At 42.5% G+C, this 20792-nt stretch overlaps 2 protein-coding genes across 5 annotated transcripts; both read left to right on the top strand.

Moving 5' to 3' along the window:
* Positions 1-347: 347 nt before the first annotated feature.
* wdr81 (WD repeat domain 81) lies at positions 348-16563 on the top strand. 4 transcript variants are annotated; one of them, XM_029446008.1, is made up of 12 exons: positions 348-626; positions 1485-1986; positions 2926-6491; positions 6575-6682; positions 6829-7028; positions 7123-7304; positions 8790-8955; positions 9274-9439; positions 9532-10362; positions 10495-10640; positions 10771-10959; positions 14726-16563. In XM_029446008.1, the coding sequence occupies exons 2-12, from the start codon at positions 1625-1627 to the stop codon at positions 15044-15046; spliced, it is 6237 nt and encodes a 2078-aa protein (XP_029301868.1). In that variant the 5' UTR covers positions 348-626; positions 1485-1624; the 3' UTR covers positions 15047-16563. The 4 variants fall into 4 exon arrangements, with proteins under 4 accessions (XP_029301868.1, XP_029301867.1, XP_029301866.1 ...); XM_029446007.1 differs by having other exon boundaries at positions 348-514; positions 10771-10953; positions 14719-14894; XM_029446006.1 differs by having other exon boundaries at positions 1554-1986; positions 10771-10953; positions 14719-14894.
* Positions 16564-18026: 1463 nt separating this feature from the next.
* serpinf2b (serpin peptidase inhibitor, clade F (alpha-2 antiplasmin, pigment epithelium derived factor), member 2b) lies at positions 18027-20452 on the top strand. The gene is made up of 8 exons (XM_029446828.1): positions 18027-18091; positions 18210-18278; positions 18370-18655; positions 18829-18972; positions 19117-19305; positions 19504-19646; positions 19778-19982; positions 20100-20452. The coding sequence occupies exons 1-8, from the start codon at positions 18038-18040 to the stop codon at positions 20450-20452; spliced, it is 1443 nt and encodes a 480-aa protein (XP_029302688.1). The 5' UTR covers positions 18027-18037.
* The last annotated feature ends 340 nt before the right edge of the window (positions 20453-20792 follow it).

The following is a 20792-nucleotide window of genomic DNA, read 5'->3' as shown; positions in this document are numbered from 1 at the left end:
AAAAAATAACTGTGAGAAATAGGAGAGGAAATAGAAAAGAGGGGAACTTTTACGAATAAATTGCCTAATCTGAATCTCACTCTTCACATCCAACCTGTGTTTGTGAAATGTGTCTGTTACAGGTACCAGAAGCAGTAAAACATTTGCTTGTCATTTGCAGGAAATAAATATCAGAGAGAAAGGACATGATGGAGGAAATGAAAAGACAAGGAGCAGAGAATCTTTGGTCAGCTTCCTAAGGAGAACAGGTCTGATGGGAATAGTCTGACAACCTGCAGGAGTCTACTAACTCCAGAAGATGGCAGTAATGCAACACTAAGGTAAGAAGAGGAAGCTTCGGGCAGCAGTAATCACATGAGACGGGGCTGGTGTTGTGTCACGTGAGGTCTCTTCTTAAACATGGCTCCAACTAGCACAGAACAAAAACATCATCATCGGCTGACTGACTGTCGTCTGTCTGCTGTCACGCTTTAGTAAACATCAGAAAAATGGAGGAAGTAAATGTGGCCCCGCTGTATGTCCTCGTTGTATAAAGTTACTGTTGTAGAAACCTCATCATGCGTGAAACCGGAGGTGCACCGTTAGCTTAACGCTAGCTAGCTGTCAACTGCTACAAGTGGTGAGAGGTGAGCTAAATATTAAACATTGAGTGCTGTTGTTCTGTAACAACAGTGGAGTTACATCTAACCAGTATAACTGCCCGTGTTTAGCTTTGTATCAATGATGTTTGTAACAATATGAGGGTTGTTTGCTTGTTTGAATGAGGTGTTGTAACATTAGCCACTTCGTTAAGCTAACTGTTAGCGTTAAGTTGACGTTACTTCCCCAATAGTGTTCTTAAAGCTTATTAAAGCTCCCCACTCACGCACACAAACATTACAAAGTGAAAGGGGTTGCCATTAGATAAATAACAATTACGTGTGCCGTTTGAAGCTTACAATAATTATTGTCTTGGTTCTGTCTATGTTGTTTTTTTTGGATGTTATCTCTGCCAGACAGCTAGCAGCCTAGCTGACGTTATACGAAATCCATTCAAACTTTTAACTACTGCTACTATATTACCGTTTTGGGAATTGCCGTAAGTAAAGTGAGTTGTAGCTACATTTATTAAGGCACTGAGTAATAGGTTGCTTATGGTAAAGTTACAGTTTAAATCACTCAACCTGAGACTCTTCAGTAAACCTGCCACCAGGGTAGAGGAGATGAGGCGGAAGCAGGAGGCAGTCATGTGAGCTGAGCTGACCTGAGTTGAGCTAAAACTTCAGGGACTTGTAGAAGGACAAGTAATTTGTCTGCATTCACCAACATCACTCCTTCATTGCAACAACCTACTTTTCTCCTCTGTCGAAAAACTATCTCTCATCACAGCGTTGCTGAGCAATAATAATGTTAAATCACTCAAATAAAGAAGATAATATAATTATATATATATATAATATAATTATAATTAATAATCTATTTATGCTTTTCAATTATTTCTGCAGAGGGACAGGTAGAAGAGATTAAGTCTGCCCTTGATGACTTTGATTTCTTTCTCCATGAATGTCTGAAAGTCGTCCTTGTGGGAGACAGCAAGGCGTACGCAGCAGGAAATTGTGCGACTCTTAAGCATTGGAGACTCACCATGGATTGGCTGATGCATGCAGTTGAGAAAGACCTGGGGGTTGACCGGCGGCAGCAAGGCCCAGGTCCCCGTCCCAGGGAGCTCATTGCCCTTGTTCCTACGCGCTGGGTGATGGGCCTGAGGGAGAGGAGGATCATGCGCTGTGCGCGCTTTGACTGCATCACTGACGCAGAAATTCGCACCTACCTTCAGTGTTCCCAGGCAAAGTTGCCTCCTGGTTGGACACGAGTGTGCATTCAGGGTCTGAGGAAAAGCAAGCTAAGCTACAGATTGGCCAGAGACCCGTGCCATCAACAAATGGAATTCATGTCACAGGATTCTTATGTCAAAACCATGCAGTGTGTGTCGCAACATAATGTCAGGTTGGTGATACATACTTTGATATTCTGTCATTCTATCTATTCTGTTAAATGCGGCTATGCATGTCACGTTATATCTGCGCTAAAAGTTGATCAAAGTAAAAAATATCCTTTTTTGAAAATATGTAATTCCTGTGACAATTTACTTATATCTGTGAACATTGTTGCTCTCATACTTAGCTTAAATAAGTTGTTCTGTAAGGATGTTAGGTAGAGCTGAAACAATGAATTGATGAATCGATAAGTTGATCGACAGATCTTTTTTACCTGCAGCAATTTTGATAACTGATTACTTGTTAAAGCCATTTATCTAGCAAAAATGCTTCTTGCTGCTTTTGTCTATTTTATATTAATATAACAGGTAACAATTTACTGTCTTTTGGTTTTGGAGTATTTGTAAGGCAAAACAAGCAATTTGAAGGTGTGACCTTTGGTTTTGGGAACAAATGCGGAACATTTTTACTACTGTCATTTTACAGAATAAATGATTGATAAAAAGAAAAACTGTTTTAATCAGTAATGAAAATAATCGAAAGTTGTAGCCCTAATATCAGGGTACCTAGAACTTCACTTAAAAAGGCCTTTTTGGATCAGCTTCATTCATGCATTGATGCCTTCAATGGTTAGGGCAGGGTTTCTCATTTACTATTAGTGGGGTTGCTCACTCGTGCACTCTTAATTAATAACATTAGGCGGTTCACTCTCGCTCTTGGTTTTTTGAAGTTTTCAATAGTCAGAATGTCAAACTTAACTATTTGCCTTGTTAATTGAATTCTGAGAATAGATTTTCATTCCTCTTGTTTGGAGTGAATTTAAAGTTAAAACATGTGAGATTAATTTATAAGTTTTAATACTGAAATGAAGAAAATGTAATGCAGTTACTGAGTTAGACATATTTGAGATGGTAATTAATTGCCTTTTTGTCTTTTTTCTCCTTTTTAGGAATCTGTGGCGTGACGCTCATTACAAACTTGTGCAAGCATATGCCGGAGCCAATGAGCAGATGCATGTTGCAGCTGTAGATGCAGTGCGTCATGCTTTACAGAAGCTCTTCAATTCTACATTCATCTCATCTGACCGAGTGTCACCATCCCTTTCTCCAGCCAGAGAGAAGGAGAAAGAAAGCTCTATGCCATCCAGTTCATCTTGCTTCTCCAATTCCCAGTCAGACCATCTGTGTCCTAATGTTCTGCCTGCAGAGTGCCTGCTGGAGACAGCGGAGATGCTTTATGTGATTCTACCTTATACTCAGTATTCACTCCATGATATTGTCTCCTTCAGCCCAGCCAAGCTCGCTAACAGCCATGCCAAAGTGTTGTTCATTCTCTACCAGTTACTAACAGCCCTGCAGGGATGTCATGCAGCAGGTCTGTCTTGTGGAGAGATCTCCCTGCAGGACATAGCTGTAGATGAGCAGCTCTGCAGCCGTCTCAAGCTCAACCTAGCCCATTATGAGGAACTGGGTACGGAAAGGGATGAAAACAGCGATGTGACTGGCAGACAAGTGCCAAAAAGTGTCCGGCCAAGGAACAAGTCATGTGTGAGCCAAGAGAACAAAATCATTTGCAAAGACTGCTTTGGTGAGCTTAAGAAGTTGGTTTTGGACTGGGTCCATGGACGAGTCAGTAACTTCCGCTACTTGATGGAACTGAATAGGTTAGCAGGACGTCGTGAAGGTGACCCCAATTATCACCCAGTGCTGCCTTGGGTTGTTGATTTCACTGTGCCATTTGGAAAATTCCGAGACCTCAGGAGGTCAAAGTTCAGGCTCAACAAAGGGGATAAGCAGCTGGACTTCACGTATGAGATGACCAAAGAGGCTTTGGCTGCTGCGGTGGGTGGTGGGGTCGGTGGAAGCGGTGTAGGTGGAGACCTCGGTGGCTCTGTAGGTGCTGGTGGTGCTGGACAGTCTGACCATCTCCATGTACCTCATCACATATCTGATGTGCTCTCAGACATTACCTACTATGTCTACAAAGCCCGGCAGACGCCCAAGTCAGTGTTGTGCAGCCATGTTAGATCCCAGTGGGAGCCAAATGAATACCCAGCCAGTATGGAGCGTGTGCAGAGCTGGACCCCGGATGAGTGCATTCCAGAGTTCTACACAGATCCCTCCATTTTCCGCTCAATCCACCCCGATATGCCAGACCTGGACGTGCCTTCTTGGTGCAAGTCGTGTGAGGAGTTTATCGAGATCCATCGGCGTCTTCTTGAGAGCAGAGAGGTGTCCCAGCACTTGCATCACTGGATAGATCTCACATTTGGCTATAAGCTGTCTGGTAAGGAAGCTGTCAAGGCCAAGAATGTGTGCCTGCATCTGGTGGACCACCACACCAATCTGACTACCTATGGTGTAGTTCAGCTGTTTGACCAGCCCCACCCACCACGCTTATCTCCTGCCCAGTACGCCCCAGCAGAACCTCCTCTCCTTGGCCTTGCTGCTCTTAATGTGCCTTCTCTACACATCCCTCAAATCGACACCGTGGCTGACACTGTGGATGGACTGGTGCCAGAGTCTACAGGGTGCGAGTCCAGCAGCTGGACCATGGTAGAAAGAGATGAAGAGCTTGAACAAGGTATGGAAGCTCTGGACTCATTAGCGTCTGCTGGCTCATCCAGTTCTGTGTCTTGCGCTGTGCCAATGCCAAGCGTTAGTACGGTGGGAGGAAAGATGGGAGGAGAGTACACAGCACCTATTGTATCTCAGTCCCCAAGCTCATTCCCTGGTGATTTCACAAGCGGCTTAGGCCCTGGTTTACGCAGTGCCATGTTACAAAGAGGTGGGCCAACGAACAAAAAACATTGGGAGGGAAGTGTGACTGCCACCAATGCAGAGGAAATCAAGATAGTCCTCCCTGAATGCTTTAACCCGTTGCAGCCTTTGGAAGAGCTGGAGAAGTTGAACAATTTCCTGGTGAAGAGTCTGCACGCGGAAGTATGGCATCCTGCAGGATCTACTGACTGCACAAGAGACGGTGTCATAATTGAATCTCTACTCTCTCATACACAGCTCTACCAAAGAGACATGCAGGCCCTTGGTGTTCTCATCGCTGAGATATTCTACTCCTCTAAACTGAGAGGACTGAAACCAGGCACCCCCCTGAGACAGCGTTTCCAAGCTGTTATGAAGCTATGCTCTGCCAGCCTCCGTGATGTGCCACTGTCTTTGCACCATGCTCTTGAGACGCTGCTGCTAATCGAGAAGCACTCTGGAGTAGCACATAGAGAAATACCAGATTGCCCACGGCCACTACTCTTCAAATATGAACCCATCTGCGATGGTCTCCCTCCCCCAAACCCCTGCCAATTTCTGAACCCAATCATCACCCCCTTTCCTTTCCCTTCTTATTTTGAAGCACTTCATCGTTTTATTTTTTCCTACCATGCCAAAATAGAGAGCACGTGTAGTATTCAAGGACGAGATGTTGTCTTTCACCTGTGGCAGCAGCTTGAGACACTTTTGCGGGGAAACATCACAGGGGAGGGTCTTGAGATTCTCTTGCCCTTCATTCTAGCCCTCATGCTTGAGGAGTCCACTGCTGTCTATGCTGCTTGGTACCTTTTCGAGCCCATCTCTGGAGTACTGGGTCCCAGAAATGCAAACAAGTACTTACTGAAGCCACTGATCAACGTTTATGAAAACCCTCACTGCCTGCGGGGACGTTTCTATCTCTACACTGACTGTTTCATTCTGCAGCTGATTGTGAGGCTCGGCCTGCAGGCCTTTCTGTCCAACCTGCTCCCCCATGTGCTGCAGGTCATCACTGGCTTTGAAAGCTCCATCTCAGGTTCTGGCGGGGAATCTTGCAAAGGGTTGAGGGCTGGCACATGTAATCTAGAAGAAGAAGAAGAGGACTTTCAGTGTGGCGAGGTGCGGCCACCTTCTGGGTCTGTTAGCGGGAATATGGGAGGTGGCAGTGGTGCCAGTGGAGGAGTCGGGACAGGGGGAGAGACAGGGATGGTCGATTACTCCTCTGGCATCAGTCTCAATGACCAAGTGTTTCTCTCAGAGGCAGAGGACTTTCAGAATGGGTTCTATGTCAACAGTGGAGCAGGGAAACGACAGAGCCAGAATTCTGCAGCCAAGGATCAAGACCAGGAGTCTCTAAGTGTGGGGAAACTAAGTGACAAAAGCAGCACAAGTGAGCTCTCCCTGGGTGACGGAGACTCAATGCGGGATCGAGCAAGTCTCAAATCAGCAGATAGTAGCCAGGACCTGAAACACGCTAGTGAGGGAGAGGAGGGCGGTGAGCTGGAAGAAGAAGAAGAAGAAGTGACTGAGACTACAGAGGGTAAAGAGGGGGCAGACGACCCTACTGTCACCAACCTGGAGCTCACTCTCTCTGGTTGCACAGAAGCTTCAGGAGATACAGTTGCCACTCTGGAGGCTGAGTTTGTGAATGGAATGGCACTGGAGGAGACTGAGAAAGGCATTGTGGGAGAGCAGGAGGAGGATGACCATGATCAATCGGATGAGTCCAGGGAGAAAGAGCAAAAGATTCTTCTCGGTGAGTGAATCACCATCATTATGTAAATTATTTGTTTATTAAGTGATAATGTCTAATGATTTTAATCATGCCTCCACACACAGATGCAGTCTGCAAAACAGTCCGGTGGCTGTCGGCAAAGCTCGGGCCAACAGTGACGTCTCGATACGTAGCCAGAAATTTGCTGCGATTGCTCACAAATTGTTACATTGGTACGTAAACAAATAAAATAAAGAGTTTCATTGCCTCATTTATATTTTCTAATATTAACAAAACAGTGCTCTGGGGTTTTTTAATTTCAAACCAGTGTCTAGTATAACTGCTTCACAATTTCTCCCTCCTTGTTCTCTGCCTGTAGGTCTTGAGAAACACCAGTTTGTGGCTGTTGCGCCTGAGGAGAGCAATCTGGAGAGTGTGGGAATGGGCAGTGTTTATGAGAAGAAAGCTGTTGTTGGAGACCAGACAGCAGGGCCTGTGTTGGACTGCCTCATCTACATAGCTCAACTTTATGGAGAGCCTGTACTCACTTACCAGTACCAGCCTTATATAGGATATCTGGTAAGGCATGAAAAAAAGGACATTTTAAGGGTAATCCTTTGTCTAAGAACATTAACAAACTCTCCTTTGATTTCACAAATGTGTATGTTTCCAGGTTTCGCCACCTCCTTCGCAGCGTCTTAACACGCGTAAGGAGGCAAGTCTGCTTGGAGCTGTTGCACTTACACAGAAGATCATTGTCTTTCTCTCTGATACCACTCTAATGGACATGCTTATGAAGATCAACCAGGATGTCCTCCTGCCACTACTGGACTTGCTCACCACCCCCCGTATGGGGTAAATAACACACAATCACGCACATACTCTAGATCAGGGGTCGGGAACCTACGGCTCGCGAGCCATATATGGCTCTTTCGATAACACGATATGGCTCGCAGACAATTTTGAGCTGACATTTAACATGATTAACAAGAAATAAATAATTATACTGTGTCATTTTAAAGTGAAACATTTAGCAGAGGATTTGTTTTTAGTTCTCCCCTGACTGCACAGCGCACACACTTACACACGTGTGTGTGTGTGTGTGTAGGGGGCGGAGCCCTGCCCTTCGCGAAACCGAGCAGAGGAGAAACTGCGCAAAGCAAGCAGTAGACCGGGGGGGTCAAACTCATTCACAGAGAGGGCCAACATTAAAAACTGGGCCAAACACGGTCCACATTTACTGAACAGGATACACATAAAGTGCAAAAAGATACGGAACATATTTAAGTCAACTGCAGACGGGTTGCTGAGCAGTTCACTTTAAATATCTGAGCTGCAAAGTCTCTCAGTCGATCAGCAGAATCAGTCGGGAACACAGCGGGGGAGATGTTTGTCAGTGTTTGGAAACACGTAGTGACCAAAGTTTCCTTCTGCATCAGAGTCTCCCACAGGCAGCTCGTCATCACACACGTCTGATCACACTGAAGCTGCAGGTTTAACAGTGAGATGCTTCGTTATGTCGCACTAACAGTCCCGCTCACACCGTCCCAGAGATCTGTGGTGTGTTTCCCTTTGCTTTCCAAAAACTTTCATTTCATTCACACACTTAGATTCTTCCTCAAATGTCTTTCCCCGTGGTTGTGCCATGCATTGATGCCAGTTATGACAGACATATGATATTTTCTCGCGGGCCGGATATAATAATAATAATAATAATAATAATAATAATAATAATAATAATAATAATTAATAATAAATTGTATTTGTAAAGCGCCTTTCAAAGCTAAAAGCAATCTCAAGACGCTAAAATGCAGGACAACAACAACACCAACACCAACAGACATAAGAGGTTAAATAGGTCATAATTGCCTTGAGTTTGACACCCGTGCAGTAAACACTGAAAGATGAGATAAATAACGTAAGCGTTTAGTTTATTTAATAAAAGAGCACCTGTTCAATGCAACACTGATACCGCTATTAGTACAGGAGACGTGTTATTCTTAAAAAATGCACGCATAAAGTTGCGTTCAAATTGATTAAATATATGGCTCTCAAGGAAATACATAAACAAATATTTGGCTTTTATGGCTCTCCCAGCCAAAAAGGTTCCCGACCCCTGCTCTAGATGTATGTTGAGGTATAATTTATGATGGTGTTTAATTATTCAAACACAGTATGTCATGTAGTAGAATCATTGTAAAATATTGCAAATATTTTATTTGATTTTATTAATTTAGCTGTTTTTCATTTTTGTGTTGAAAGAGAGTAAAATCAGAAAACACGCTACAATAGATCTATCATTCATCCTCTGCTTGTTTTTACCCATTCTGCTGTACTCAGGTTCCCCAGCGGGGTGCAGACACGCACTGCTGTCTGTCTCAAGACACTCAGCCTGATGGCTCTCATCTGTCTGCGCATCGGGAGGGAGATGGTGCAGCAGCATATGGCTGAAACTCTGCGTCGGTTCTTTGCCGTTTTCTCTCTGCTGCATTATTTGCAGCCCCAGGTATGCACACACAAACACACGACACATGATGACTGACAAGTTAGATATCAAGTTTATTTCTAGAATGCTTTCAAAAAGCAGATTTGTCATAAAGAGCTTTCCTAAACCAAATGACGGAAAGGCAGAAGACAGAGACTTGAAATACAAACAGTCTGACAGACAGAGGGAGAGAAAGCGAGTACATTTATTTGTGAGCATTGGCAGCATGGTTTTTCTTGATGCATCAGATCATTTAGAAGTTTCTTCATGTAGCTACACCTCGTGTCTTTTGAAAGTGGAATTGTAAACACACAGATGGTTGTCTCACTCATAATGTAGCTGGACAGCGCCCCTCGCAGAGTTGTGGGAGAAGTCACGGTTGTGGACGTCTGCACACCTGAAGAGTCGAATGTGACATATGAGTTGGGGGTTTTGGAGGAGCTCCAGTCCGTGTTTAACCCTGAGATGGCCCATGCCTCCTACATCCCCTTCTACTGCCTCATAGGTAGGAAGAAGGCAATATATGTTCTGTGCTGAACTCAAATATATTGTTACACTTCGGTGGTATAAATCAGCGCTGCATTGTGATTTCTGTAGGTGACATAGCAATTCGGAAACTGGTTCCCAACCACGAGCTGGTCTGGCAGTTGGCCCAGTCCTACCATCAGAGTTTGCATCAGGGGAGTCTAGAGACGAACCCCACAACAGCTTCAAGGGTGGAGCTACCGCCGTCCTCCATGGGTGTCTCCTCGGATTTCAGCAGAGGTGTGGGTTGCAACCCGTTTCCTGCACCCTTCACTAGCTCCACCTCGCTGGGAGACTCCCTCCCTGAGTCAGGCACGTTTGGGAGCCACCTGGTAGGCAATCGTATCCAAGTGTCCCGGGACACTAGTTATGACGCTAGCCCGAACCTGGGCTTGGCCAACTCTTGGGGACGCTCTAGCCATACCAACCCCATCATCACCACGGCCTCCACCTTCACCACTCCCTCTGTTGGAACAGCAGCTTTCTCATCCTCCTGGGTGACAAGCCCAACCCCAGAGGATAGTGCCTTGAAGCAGGAGCTCCCTCGCAGTGGCCGTTCCCTGCAGGGCAACTGGCTTGCCTACTGGCAGTATGAGATTGGCCTCAACCAGCAGGATCCCCATTTTCACTTTCACCAGATCCGACTGCAGAGCTTCCTGGGTCACTCGGGCCCCATAAAGTGTTTGGCACCGCTGGCAGGAGAGGATTACTTCCTCTCTGGTAGTAAAGACAAGACTGTGAAGCTTTGGCCCCTCTATAACCATGGTGATGGAACACAGGAGGTGGAGCCCAAGCATACATATAACGACCATCGAAAGTCAATCTTCTATGTTGGACAGCTCGAGGCTTCACAGGAGATAGTCAGCTGCGATGGTACTGTGCACCTGTGGGACCAGTATACAGGTAAGAGAGATAATGTATTTTAGCTCATCATTTAGAAATGTGAATTCAAAGCTTTTTGTGTGGTTAGTTGGAGGAGATGAGACTCAATGAAATAACCGTGATATTCTATGTAACTGAATCTGTTGTCCTTAGGTAAGCAGATCCGCTCATATGAAGCCGTGGATGGGAAGAATCCCATTACAGCTGTCACCACCATGCCAGCACCGCACTGCAGTGTGGTGTTTGGCAGTGCTGATTCTATTCTCCGCTTCATCGATCCTCGCAAACCTGGATTGCAGGTAGCAATTTCAGTTAGCAAGCTCATTCTGCCATACAACATTCACCAATTATCAGTCATCACTTTTTACACTTCTCCACTATAGAGTTATTTCAGACTTGACAGTGACAAATCTTCCCCTGTGTCCCCAGCATGAATTTCGTCTGGCATACAACAATGTCGGTGCTGGGCTGATCCGCTACCTGGCAGTGAGCCCTTCAGGGCGCACTGTGGCCGCAGGTTTCTCATCTGGCTTCATTGTTCTGCTAGACGCACGCACTGGACTTATTCTGAAGGGCTGGCCGGCTCATGAGGGAGATATCCTCCAAATGAAGGTGTGTGTATATTCTGGTTTGTTTGTTTGTGTGTGCTTTAACCGTAGGTCTGTATAACTGAATAGGGCCGCCTCAAGGTAACATTTTAGTCAGTGATATAAAAATAAATATGTAGAAGATGTCCTACCAATGACCGTAAAACTAATTCCACAAAGGTTTGGCAGTTGACAACAATACTTATGTATTTATATTAGTTGTGTATGTTTTTTGGCGGGCATCTTTGCCTTTACTTACTGTAAATAACAGGCAGTAAAGGGGAAACATGACAAGGAGAAAGGAGAGGACGGATGATGACATTGCAACTACATGGACAAACCTGTAGGCCGCAGGGCACACCTGAAAGGCATTTCTTATTACAGGATTCTTTTAAAATAGCTATTTCAAGTATTTGTGAACATTAGGCAAATGAGTTTCATGTTTTGAAATTATAACAATGATGATAGATTTGTTAAATGCATAAGTAAATAAATGCTTTCAGAAAACAGTGGTTTTGTATTAAAATGACCGTTGAGTGATTTGAAAGGAACAAAATATATAAAACTCCACGTGGGTGAATACTAAATACTTTTGTGGGTTTTTATGCCTTTTCAGCTGAGAAGGAAAACAGCAATATCTGTGTTTTCCTGGTTGTTTGGAGCAACATGTGTTGCTTTTTTGCTTTTTAAAATTGTACCTCGATCAAATAGTGACAACACACTAACTAGAAGCCTTGTTGCAGGTACCAGTATTTTAAGATACCAGCGTTTCCCAACACCAAGCTGATGTGTGGCATTAAGACATTGGCCGAGGGACACAGGTCAGGCAGTGCGTCACATATAGTCAATGTAGTCAAACTGTGTGTTCTGCAAGATAAACGCGTAGCCAAAACACAAGTGGACCGTTTCTCTAACATGACTCCATTACTTTCTTGAGTTGTAAGCATGGTGTGATTTCAGAAATATTTCAAGTATGGGTTTGAGGGGAGGGTTGGATGATCGGTATACCATCAAATACAACTTTTGAGCAACAGCAATGCAAGAGTCGGAGCAGGAGAGTGTTTATATTGGGGGAGGGGGGGGTAGTAAATCACAATTGGGCTTCTGGAAACGTTTGGATGACCACCACTGTGGAAATTGCAGCCCACACAGTGTATGTAGGCCAATTAATCACAGTCACTTGTGTTGACTCTTTTTCTCTGAGCAACTCGCATTACAGCCCTATGTCTGACCTAAACCACCGGGTGAAGTACATGGATTCTTTTTTAAGGCAGATTGAGAGCTTGGTGTAAAAGCAGTCTCACTGATAGTTCACAAACTGCCCGTAATAAAAACATGAAAACAAGCATTTTATTAAATCAATGGTCAGGATCAGGAATACTGCTGTTTGATGTGCATTCAGCCTGTACTGTAGGTGTTGTTATTTATTTTTCCTAGTTTAGTACCATATAGTATGTAAAGACCTGAGCTATTGCATGACATCAGTACTCTGCCAAAAATAATTGCCAGACAATAGTTGTTAGAGCCTGTTATTGTTTTCCTTGACCACAGTAGATTCTCAAGCTTTAACGTGTTGCTGTACTCTTGGATCATAAATATTCAAGAAAACGTTTATTTTGACATTCCCCAAAGGTAGTGGTGGAGCGATACTAAGTGGTGCAGAGATGGTGAAAGTTGTACCCAGCAGGTCTGCTGTCAACAGTGCGCAAGTTTGAGCAAACTTTATTTAACCCCACATTAGGTCAAGGATTGTATCTCTAGTTTTAAAGGCACAAGTTTAGGCAAATATGGACACAGGTTACTCATTAGAAAGACCACAGTGGTTCTCATTGGCACATTCATATTACTCATACTTTTACTCAGACTTCCCCCTCAATTTGTATGAGTATCAACCAGTTGCTGTTTTCACATCTATCTAGGAAAATAAAAATAAATGGACTTTCTTTATTGCGATTTAAAGGTATTTAAATGCGTGCTTTAAAGTGAGTTGTTTACTGTAGACAATATGAGTAAGAAATGGATATACAGTGCATCCGGAAACTATTCATACCCCTTCACTTTGTCCACATTTTGTTATGTTACAGCCTTATTCCAAAATGGATTAAATTAATTTTTTGCAAATTTATTAAAAAAACAAAATGATCACATGTACAGAAGTATTCACACCCTTTGCTGTCACACTTGAAATGAAGCTCAGGAGCATCCAATCTCTATTTATCATCGTTGAGATGTTCCTACACCTTGTTTGGAGTCCACCTGTGGTAAATTAAATTGATTGGACATGATTTGTAAAGACACACACCTGTCTATGTAAGCTCCCACAGTTCACGATGTATTTTTGTGCAAAAAACAAACCAGGAGGTCAAAGGAAGCCTGTGGAGCTCAGAGACAGGATTGTGTCGAGGCACAGAGCTGGGGAAGGCTACAAAACAATTTCTGCTGCATTAAAGGTTCCCAAGAACACAGTGGCCTCCATCATTCTGACATGGAAGAAGGTTGGAACAACTAAGACTCTTCCTAGAACTGGCTTTCCGTCCAAACTGAGCAATCGGGGAGAAGGGCCTTGGTAAGAAAGGTGACCAAGAGCCCAATGGTCACTCTGACCGAGCTCCAGATATCCTCTGTGGAGATGGGAGCACCTTCCAGAAGGACAACCATCACTACAGCACTCCATGGATCTGGGCTGTATGGCAGAGTGGCCAGACAGAAGCCACTGCTCAGTGCACATGAAACACATGAAAGCCGCTTGGAGGACTCAGACTGTGAGAAACAAGATGCTCTGGTCTGATGAAACTAAGATTGAACAGTTTGGCCTCAATTCTAAACGTCACGTCTGGAGGAAACCATGCACTGCTCATCACCTGTGCAATACCATCCCAACGGTGAAGCACGGTAGTGGCAGCATCATACTATGTTTTTTTTTTCTTTCAGTGGCAGGGACTGGGAGACTAGTCAGGGTCGACAGAAAGCTGAATGGTGCAAAGTACAGGGAGATCCTGAATAAAAACCTGCTCCAGAGCGCTCTGGACCTCAGACTGGGCTGATGTTTCACCTTCCATCAGGACAACGATCCTAAGCACACAGCTAAAATAACGCAGGAGTTGCTTAGGGAGAACTCTGTGAATGTCCTTGAGCGGCCCAGCCAGAACCCAGACATGAACTCTACTGAACATCTCTGGAGAGACCTGAAAATGGCCGTCCATCGGCGTTCCCCATCCAACCTGACAGAGTTTGAAACGATCTGCAAAGAAGAATGGGAGAAACTTCCCCAAAATAGGTGCCAAGCTTGTAGCATCATACTCAAGAAGAAGACTTGAGGCTGTAATTGATGCCAAAGGTGCTTCAACAAAGTATTGAGTAAAGGGTGTGAATACTTATGTACATGTGATATTTTAGTGTTTTATTTTTAATACATTTGCAAAAAATTATAAAAAACCTTTTTCACGTTGTCATTATTCTATTGTGTGCAGAATGTTGAACTTTCTTTTTATTTAATCCATTTTGGAATAAGGCTGTAACATAATAAAATGTGGAAAAAGTGAAGGGGTATGAATACCTTCCGGATGCACTGTAAGTAGATTTGTCTGTCTGAATATGTGCAAGTATTCTTACTTAGTAATAATGAAGTAATTTAGTTTCCTTATTCTTTTCTCATGAATATCTTTTTTAAATGTCTGCTTTTACAAGGACGTTGTAATAGCATTGCTTGGTATTTATCTTGACTAGCAGTGTTTACTGGGATAGGACGCCAACAGTCAGTGACTTCCCATCTTGTGTTTTTACTTTTCAGGCTGCAGACTGGAAACTTGGTCGTCAGCTCCTCCACTGACTACACGCTCGCTGTGTGGAAAGATCTGGAGCACAAGCCTCTTCGCCAGTACAAGTCGCAGTCCGACCCCATCCACGCCTTTGACCTTTACGGTTCGGAGATTGTGACCGGAACAGTGGCTAACAAGATCGGGGTGTACTCCATGGCAGATATCTCCTTAAGCCCTGTTAGCAGCACAAAGCTGAGCTCGGAGAACTTCCGCGGCACTCTGACCAGCCTGGCCGTCCTGCCCACAAAGAGGCTATTGCTGCTGGGCTCTGAGAACGGGGCCATACGGTTGCTAGCTTAGGGGAAAATCAATCCCAGCTACGCTCAACACTCTTACCCCTGATTTTGAAAGTGTCTTATTCCTGAAGACGCCAGGTGTCTGAGCTATCTCTGTCCACTCTCCTGTGCGTGAGGTCAATTGTACTGAGAGGGCACTTTCTCGAAGTTGCACAAGTAAATCTTGCCGCTCTGGCTGTTGGCACTGAATTTGATGAACAAGGAATGTGTTAACATTCATCATGTACAGTAAATCCCATGATTTTTTTTTTTTTTTAAAGATGCTCATAGATGTATAGATAGTATATAACGGGGAAATTCTTATCTTGACAAGGTCATTTATTCTCTTGACAAAGTCACTTATTCTGGTCAAAATAATGAATCAAAAGACGTGCTCAGGAAGGTGGAACCAAACACGGTTCTTTTGTAGTGTTTACACTTTCCAAATAGATGCATAACAACACCAAAAAAAACATTGACCTCAACTTTCATTTCCCTGGATGTTAGAATACATGCGTATCCAAATGCACTGATTAAACTATGCAGTATTTGTAGATCAAATCATTTGTTTGTGTTAGCGTTTCTCAGTGTTTCATAAGAGTTGTTTCACAGTAAATTGTTTATACATCAATAAAATTACACTCGCTGTTTTATACCACAGTCTTGGTGCATCTTCTCAGAGTGGAGAAGCTTCAATTGTCGTCGCATACAAAAAGTCAATTACTGATGCACAGCCTTTATTCTCCTGCACAAGTATGGCCTGAATTGTAACATTTAGATTCTCACTCAGATTTTAAATACTTAAATGTTTTTATCCACTAATAAATTACTTGAAGTTGCTTTGGGATTTTTAATCCGTGTTTAGAGACTTTTGATTTAGCAGTCAGAACCTGTAGCAACATTACACTGGGAGTGTATCTAAGCAGGGGCCACTTTCACTGGCTTGTTAGACTCATCACTTTCTAATTTCTTAATACAAAAGCTAACATAGGAACAGTCGATGCCAAGATAAACAGTTTTGTATTAAAACATTTATATAACTGCATATGAATATGTTGAGAAAAAAAGATAAATTAATCAAAAAATATAAAATGTGCATTAACTTGCTCCTTGAACACAAATGAATATACAGCAGAGATTTTTGTTCCGGATGCCGACTAAATTTCCATGAAACTCTTAATGAATCTATCTTAAGTTTTCAACGAACATTAGGATCCAACAATCAAAGCGCTCCCATTTGTATGATTTAATCACGGTCATGTTGTAAAACAGTTTGCCTACTTTTCTAATTATTTACCCAAAGCTCAAAATGCTCTGACGTGTGTGTACTACACCTTTTTGATATTTTGTGTTTTTTTTGTAAACCTGGAGTGAAAGCTTAACAATCATAAAACGACAAACTTCATTTGGAAAAGAAAATTTGTAGTTGCACATTGATGATTGGTTACAATTGTTCCTGTACCTCTTTGAACAAAAGTCCTTGAAAAGGCTTATTTATTAACTGAATTAATAAAAGAATTTGCTTCTATGTCATTTGTTCTGTTCCCGTTCTCTGTGATTCACTTGGCTTCATCATGACTCCCAGCCTTGTCTACCGATCTGGGCTGACTCAATGTAGAGTTTAGATTGGACAATGTCCCCTCTTGTGTTTGCAGATGGCTGTTATGTGATCTAGAAGATATCACTTTTGACCAAATACACTGAAAAAAATATATGTTTTTCTTAGTATCTTTCCCTCTTTTAAGTAATGATTGGTCATGACATACAACCACAGTTACTGTACTTGTATACTGGTCACGTCTTTTCTGCAAAGTTGTTAAATGCATCAAAGCCAGGGTAGTGTGGGCTTGTGTTCTCCGTCATTAAATGAGTAACTAGTGTCAGCAAGCTGTATTTGTTTGCCCACACATAGTTGGAATAACCACACTTTTGCAATTTGTCATGTTCTCTGTCAAATATTTATTTGTGTCATGGTATCACCTGCCCATTGACATGCTAAGTAGCTAATCTTCTCAGTCTTCAATATTTAACCCTGGAAAAGTCTCAGGACCTACATTTACAAACAAATAGTGGCTTAAATGAGGCCCCAATCAATGTAAGTTGATGTTTAACTGTTTGCTGAGCAAGTGCCAATCTTTCACTCAGGAATTCCGCCATCGACAGTCACTTAGTCGCTCCTTTTTTGGAATAGGCAGCAAGTTTTTTTTCTAATTTAAGGTAAGATCAAATTTATTTGTAAAACATTTATTGAAATACTATTGTACATTTGAAGTCTTGGTGGAACATGGTAAATACTACTGAGTTATTATTATTTTTCATGTTTGTGCAAAGGGGGCTATGGCGCTGTTAATACTTTTATTTCATGTGCCATATCTCTTTAAAGAAATATTAAACAAAAACAAAACTCAGTTTAACGATGAAACTGAAAGTACTGTGCATCTATTCTAAATGGATCCAGAAGAACAGGCCATATTTATGGATTGTAAACATTGTGTAAACATACTATTTAAAGTTCAAACCTACAAAAAAATAAGAAAAGAAGTGCAAGAGACAAAAAATGGAAATAAAAAGAAAAGAAAAGAAAAGGGGGGCAGTCAGGCGACAGGGATAGGAGAGAGTTTAACTTTTTATTTTTTTACATTTGGACATTTTAAGTTCATTGCTAGCCTATAACATTAACATTGTTTTATTAAATAATAAATATTGGATCCTGGATATCTGCTGAAAACACACTTTTGCTCTTTCTGCGTAGAAATCTTAGTGTAGGGTGTACAACATATTGTGTGAGGCTCCTACGCTTTAGGCATATTTCCAGATGGTCTGGATTATTTTTAAATGAAAGGGCAACTAAATTGAACAAAAGTGTTTGAGACCTACAAACAATACAGCAAAGAAACTCTAAATACAAGTTGAGAGTGTTTTAGGAGGTTTGATCACGAGCAGTACATTTTATTATTTCATAAACAAATTTTTCAGCCAACATAATTTCTCTCTTTTACAGTTACATTGTAAGGAAATGGACCTTCGTCTGACACTCCTGTTGATCGGTCTCTGCAGCCAAGGACTCACTGTAAAACACTGAGTTTACTCATGAATCACTTTTAAGATTACGTTGGATAATTATAATCTGTGCTGATTATACATTACTTAGATATATTGTTGTCTCATACTATCTTTCTTTTCCACAGAATGCTGAGGTGGCAGACTCAATCCCTTTGATGCCTCTCATTCCTTTGATTCCCAGCATCCCCATAGAGGTTAGAGGCAAATTGTGCTTATTGTGTCATAGCAGTCATCTAAATTCACAGTGTCCTTGTACTTAACATGTTTTCCTACCCCCGCATTTAGACAGTAGAAAATGGAAGTACAGCACAACCTGGAAACGCACCGACCACAGAATCACCTGTAAATACGGAAACTATAACTAGTAAGCCCAACGGGAGTTCATCAGAGGAAGGAAAAGATGAAGATTGTCTGTCTATCGGGCGAAGGCCACAGTCCAGGGAGACCATCGCCGCAGCCATTCAGAAACTGGGTGTGCAGCTGCTGCAGAACCTGGAGACAACGCCAGAGCAGCCAAATGTCATCATATCTCCTTTGAGCATATCATTAGCGCTCTCCCAACTGGCTTTAGGTATGCATGTCCTTCTGCAGCTTTTATACGACACATTATAGCCCAAACAACTTGTTCTCTACATATATGCAATCACCACATTTAAGGAATTGTGTCAGCAACTTGCACAAGTTTATAGTCGTCTGGAGACTGTCACCGTTCTCATCCAATTAATGCACCCCTCTTCTTTGCAGGCTCAGTAAATGAGACCGAGGAGCTGCTGATGCGCCATCTCCACAAAAACACTCTCCCCTGCTACCACCAGTCTCTGCATAATGTCTTGGCGCAGCTCAGAGACAATGACCTGCAAATTGCTACACGTATCTTCCTCCGCCAAGGTAACTTCCTAGAAATACACACCTACTGCTGGCAGAAACATTCTTTAAAAAAAAGATTTCACTTGTAATTTATTTTTGCTGGCCTACAGAGCAGATTAAAGAGAAATAGAGCCTGAGAGTTTGTGTGCTTATTATGTGTTTCAGGGTTTGAGCCAAAGCAAGACTTTGTGGATGAATCCCTGCGATTATATGACTCAGAACCAGCAGTGTTGGAGAGCCTGCAGCAGATAAACGACTGGGTAGAGAACGCAACAAACGGAAAAATGACTGATTTCCTGTCTGCTTTACCACCCAATCTGCTCCTCATGCTCATAAATGCTGTCCATTTCAAAGGTGAAATGTCATCATATTCACATAATTAGCCTATTTTCTAAAAAAGAAAAGAAAGATCATGTTTGCCCAGAAAACAATTTTCCCAAGATTCCAGTGGAACAAAAGAAATCTCCTGTGTTTTCAAGTTTTCCTTTTTCATAAGCTACTGTATTGCATTATACTGCTAAAGACTAAAACAGAGACCCATGTTACCCACAGGAGAGTGGAAATCTCGTTTTGACCCGCGCTTTACTTCTAGAGGTGTGTTCTACCTTGACGATAAGCGCATGGTTGATGTTGAAGTGATGGAAGATGCCAAACATCCGTTGAGTTTATTTAATGATATTGAACTGGAGGCTCAGGTAAAGTTCACTCTCATTAATTACGGTTTAATCACTGTCTCCAAAATACACTTGCCTCCTATTTGGAAAGAAACATACATTTGTGACATAACCTCAATTTTATTATAACACTTTTTCTTCTTCCTGTGCAGGTAGCGAGTTTCCCTTTCCAGAAGTTAATGAGCTTGTTGGTGGTCATGCCTATGTCTGGCCAGGTGAATGTGTCTTCACTTTCCGCAAAGCTGAATATCTCTGACCTGTATCATCGTCTGCCCAAGGAGAGGGCCGTTCAAGTTAAAGTCCCCAAATTCAAACTGGAGTATGCTCAAGACCTAAAGGATGTTTTTACTGAATTGGGTAAGAACTCACGATTTTCTGTGGTCTTTGTTATAGCAGTGATTTGCTTCACAAATGCAAATTTGTATGTCTCAATGACATTTCCCAATTGACCCTGTACTCTCTGCTCTGTGTTAGGGCTCGGAGAGATGTTTTCCAGACCCAACTTGGCTGGAATGGCAGACGGCCCCCTGCTGGTCTCCAGTGTGATGCATAAGTCCAGCATGGAGATAAACGAGGAGGGTGCAGAGGCTGCTGCAGCCACCACGGTGGTCATCTCACGAGCATCTAACCCTGTTTTCCACCTCAGCCAACCTTTCTTCTTTGCCCTTATAGATGATATGACTGAAGTGCCAATTTTCATGGGTGTCATTAACAACCCAAATCCTGGAGCTCCTATTTTGCATCGAGGAGCTATTGGAAGCAAGGATAAAGTGGGATTCCCAATTGATAAGAATCAAGTTGGCTCATTTAAAGTCCCACCTAAGTAGGGACTAATACCTGCACTGCTGTCCTATAGAAAACACAGAACATGATCTCTATGATTGTATAGATTAAATGTACAATATCACATGTGTGTGTGTGGAAACAGATGCTTTATATGTGTCTTTGTTTCAGTGTAGAGTAAACACACTAAGGAGCCCAGCGTCCCATGTAAAAACCTTATATTTCTTTACGAAAATTACAGTTTTGCTGGATTAGATGACCTTCTTTTTCATGCAACTTTTAAAGTTATAATTAGATACAAGAAAGGGTTTACACCCACAGTAAAATCTGTCATAAGCTTGATTGAATTGCTTGAATAGATTGAACTTTAAATTCCAAAATATA

Source organism: Cottoperca gobio, chromosome 13 (genome assembly GCF_900634415.1).
Source record: "Cottoperca gobio chromosome 13, fCotGob3.1, whole genome shotgun sequence".
NCBI lineage: Eukaryota > Metazoa > Chordata > Actinopteri > Perciformes > Bovichtidae > Cottoperca > Cottoperca gobio.
Note: the sequence above shows the minus strand (reverse complement) of the source record. Positions and strands in the feature narration are given on the sequence as shown.

Coding starts and splice junctions, on each gene's coding strand:
- wdr81 (XM_029446008.1), top strand. CDS start 1,625: ATGGATTGGCTGATGCATGCAGTTGAGAAAGACCTGGGGGTTGACCGG. Junction 7,029..7,122: donor AGCCTTATATAGGATATCTG/GTAAGGCATGAA, acceptor GTATGTTTCCAG/GTTTCGCCACCTCCTTCGCA. Junction 10,960..14,725: donor TCCTCCAAATGAAGGTGTGT/GTATATTCTGGT, acceptor TTCAGGCTGCAG/ACTGGAAACTTGGTCGTCAG.
- serpinf2b (XM_029446828.1), top strand. CDS start 18,038: ATGGACCTTCGTCTGACACTCCTGTTGATCGGTCTCTGCAGCCAAGGA. Junction 18,973..19,116: donor ACGTATCTTCCTCCGCCAAG/GTAACTTCCTAG, acceptor TATGTGTTTCAG/GGTTTGAGCCAAAGCAAGAC. Junction 19,647..19,777: donor ATATTGAACTGGAGGCTCAG/GTAAAGTTCACT, acceptor CTTCCTGTGCAG/GTAGCGAGTTTCCCTTTCCA.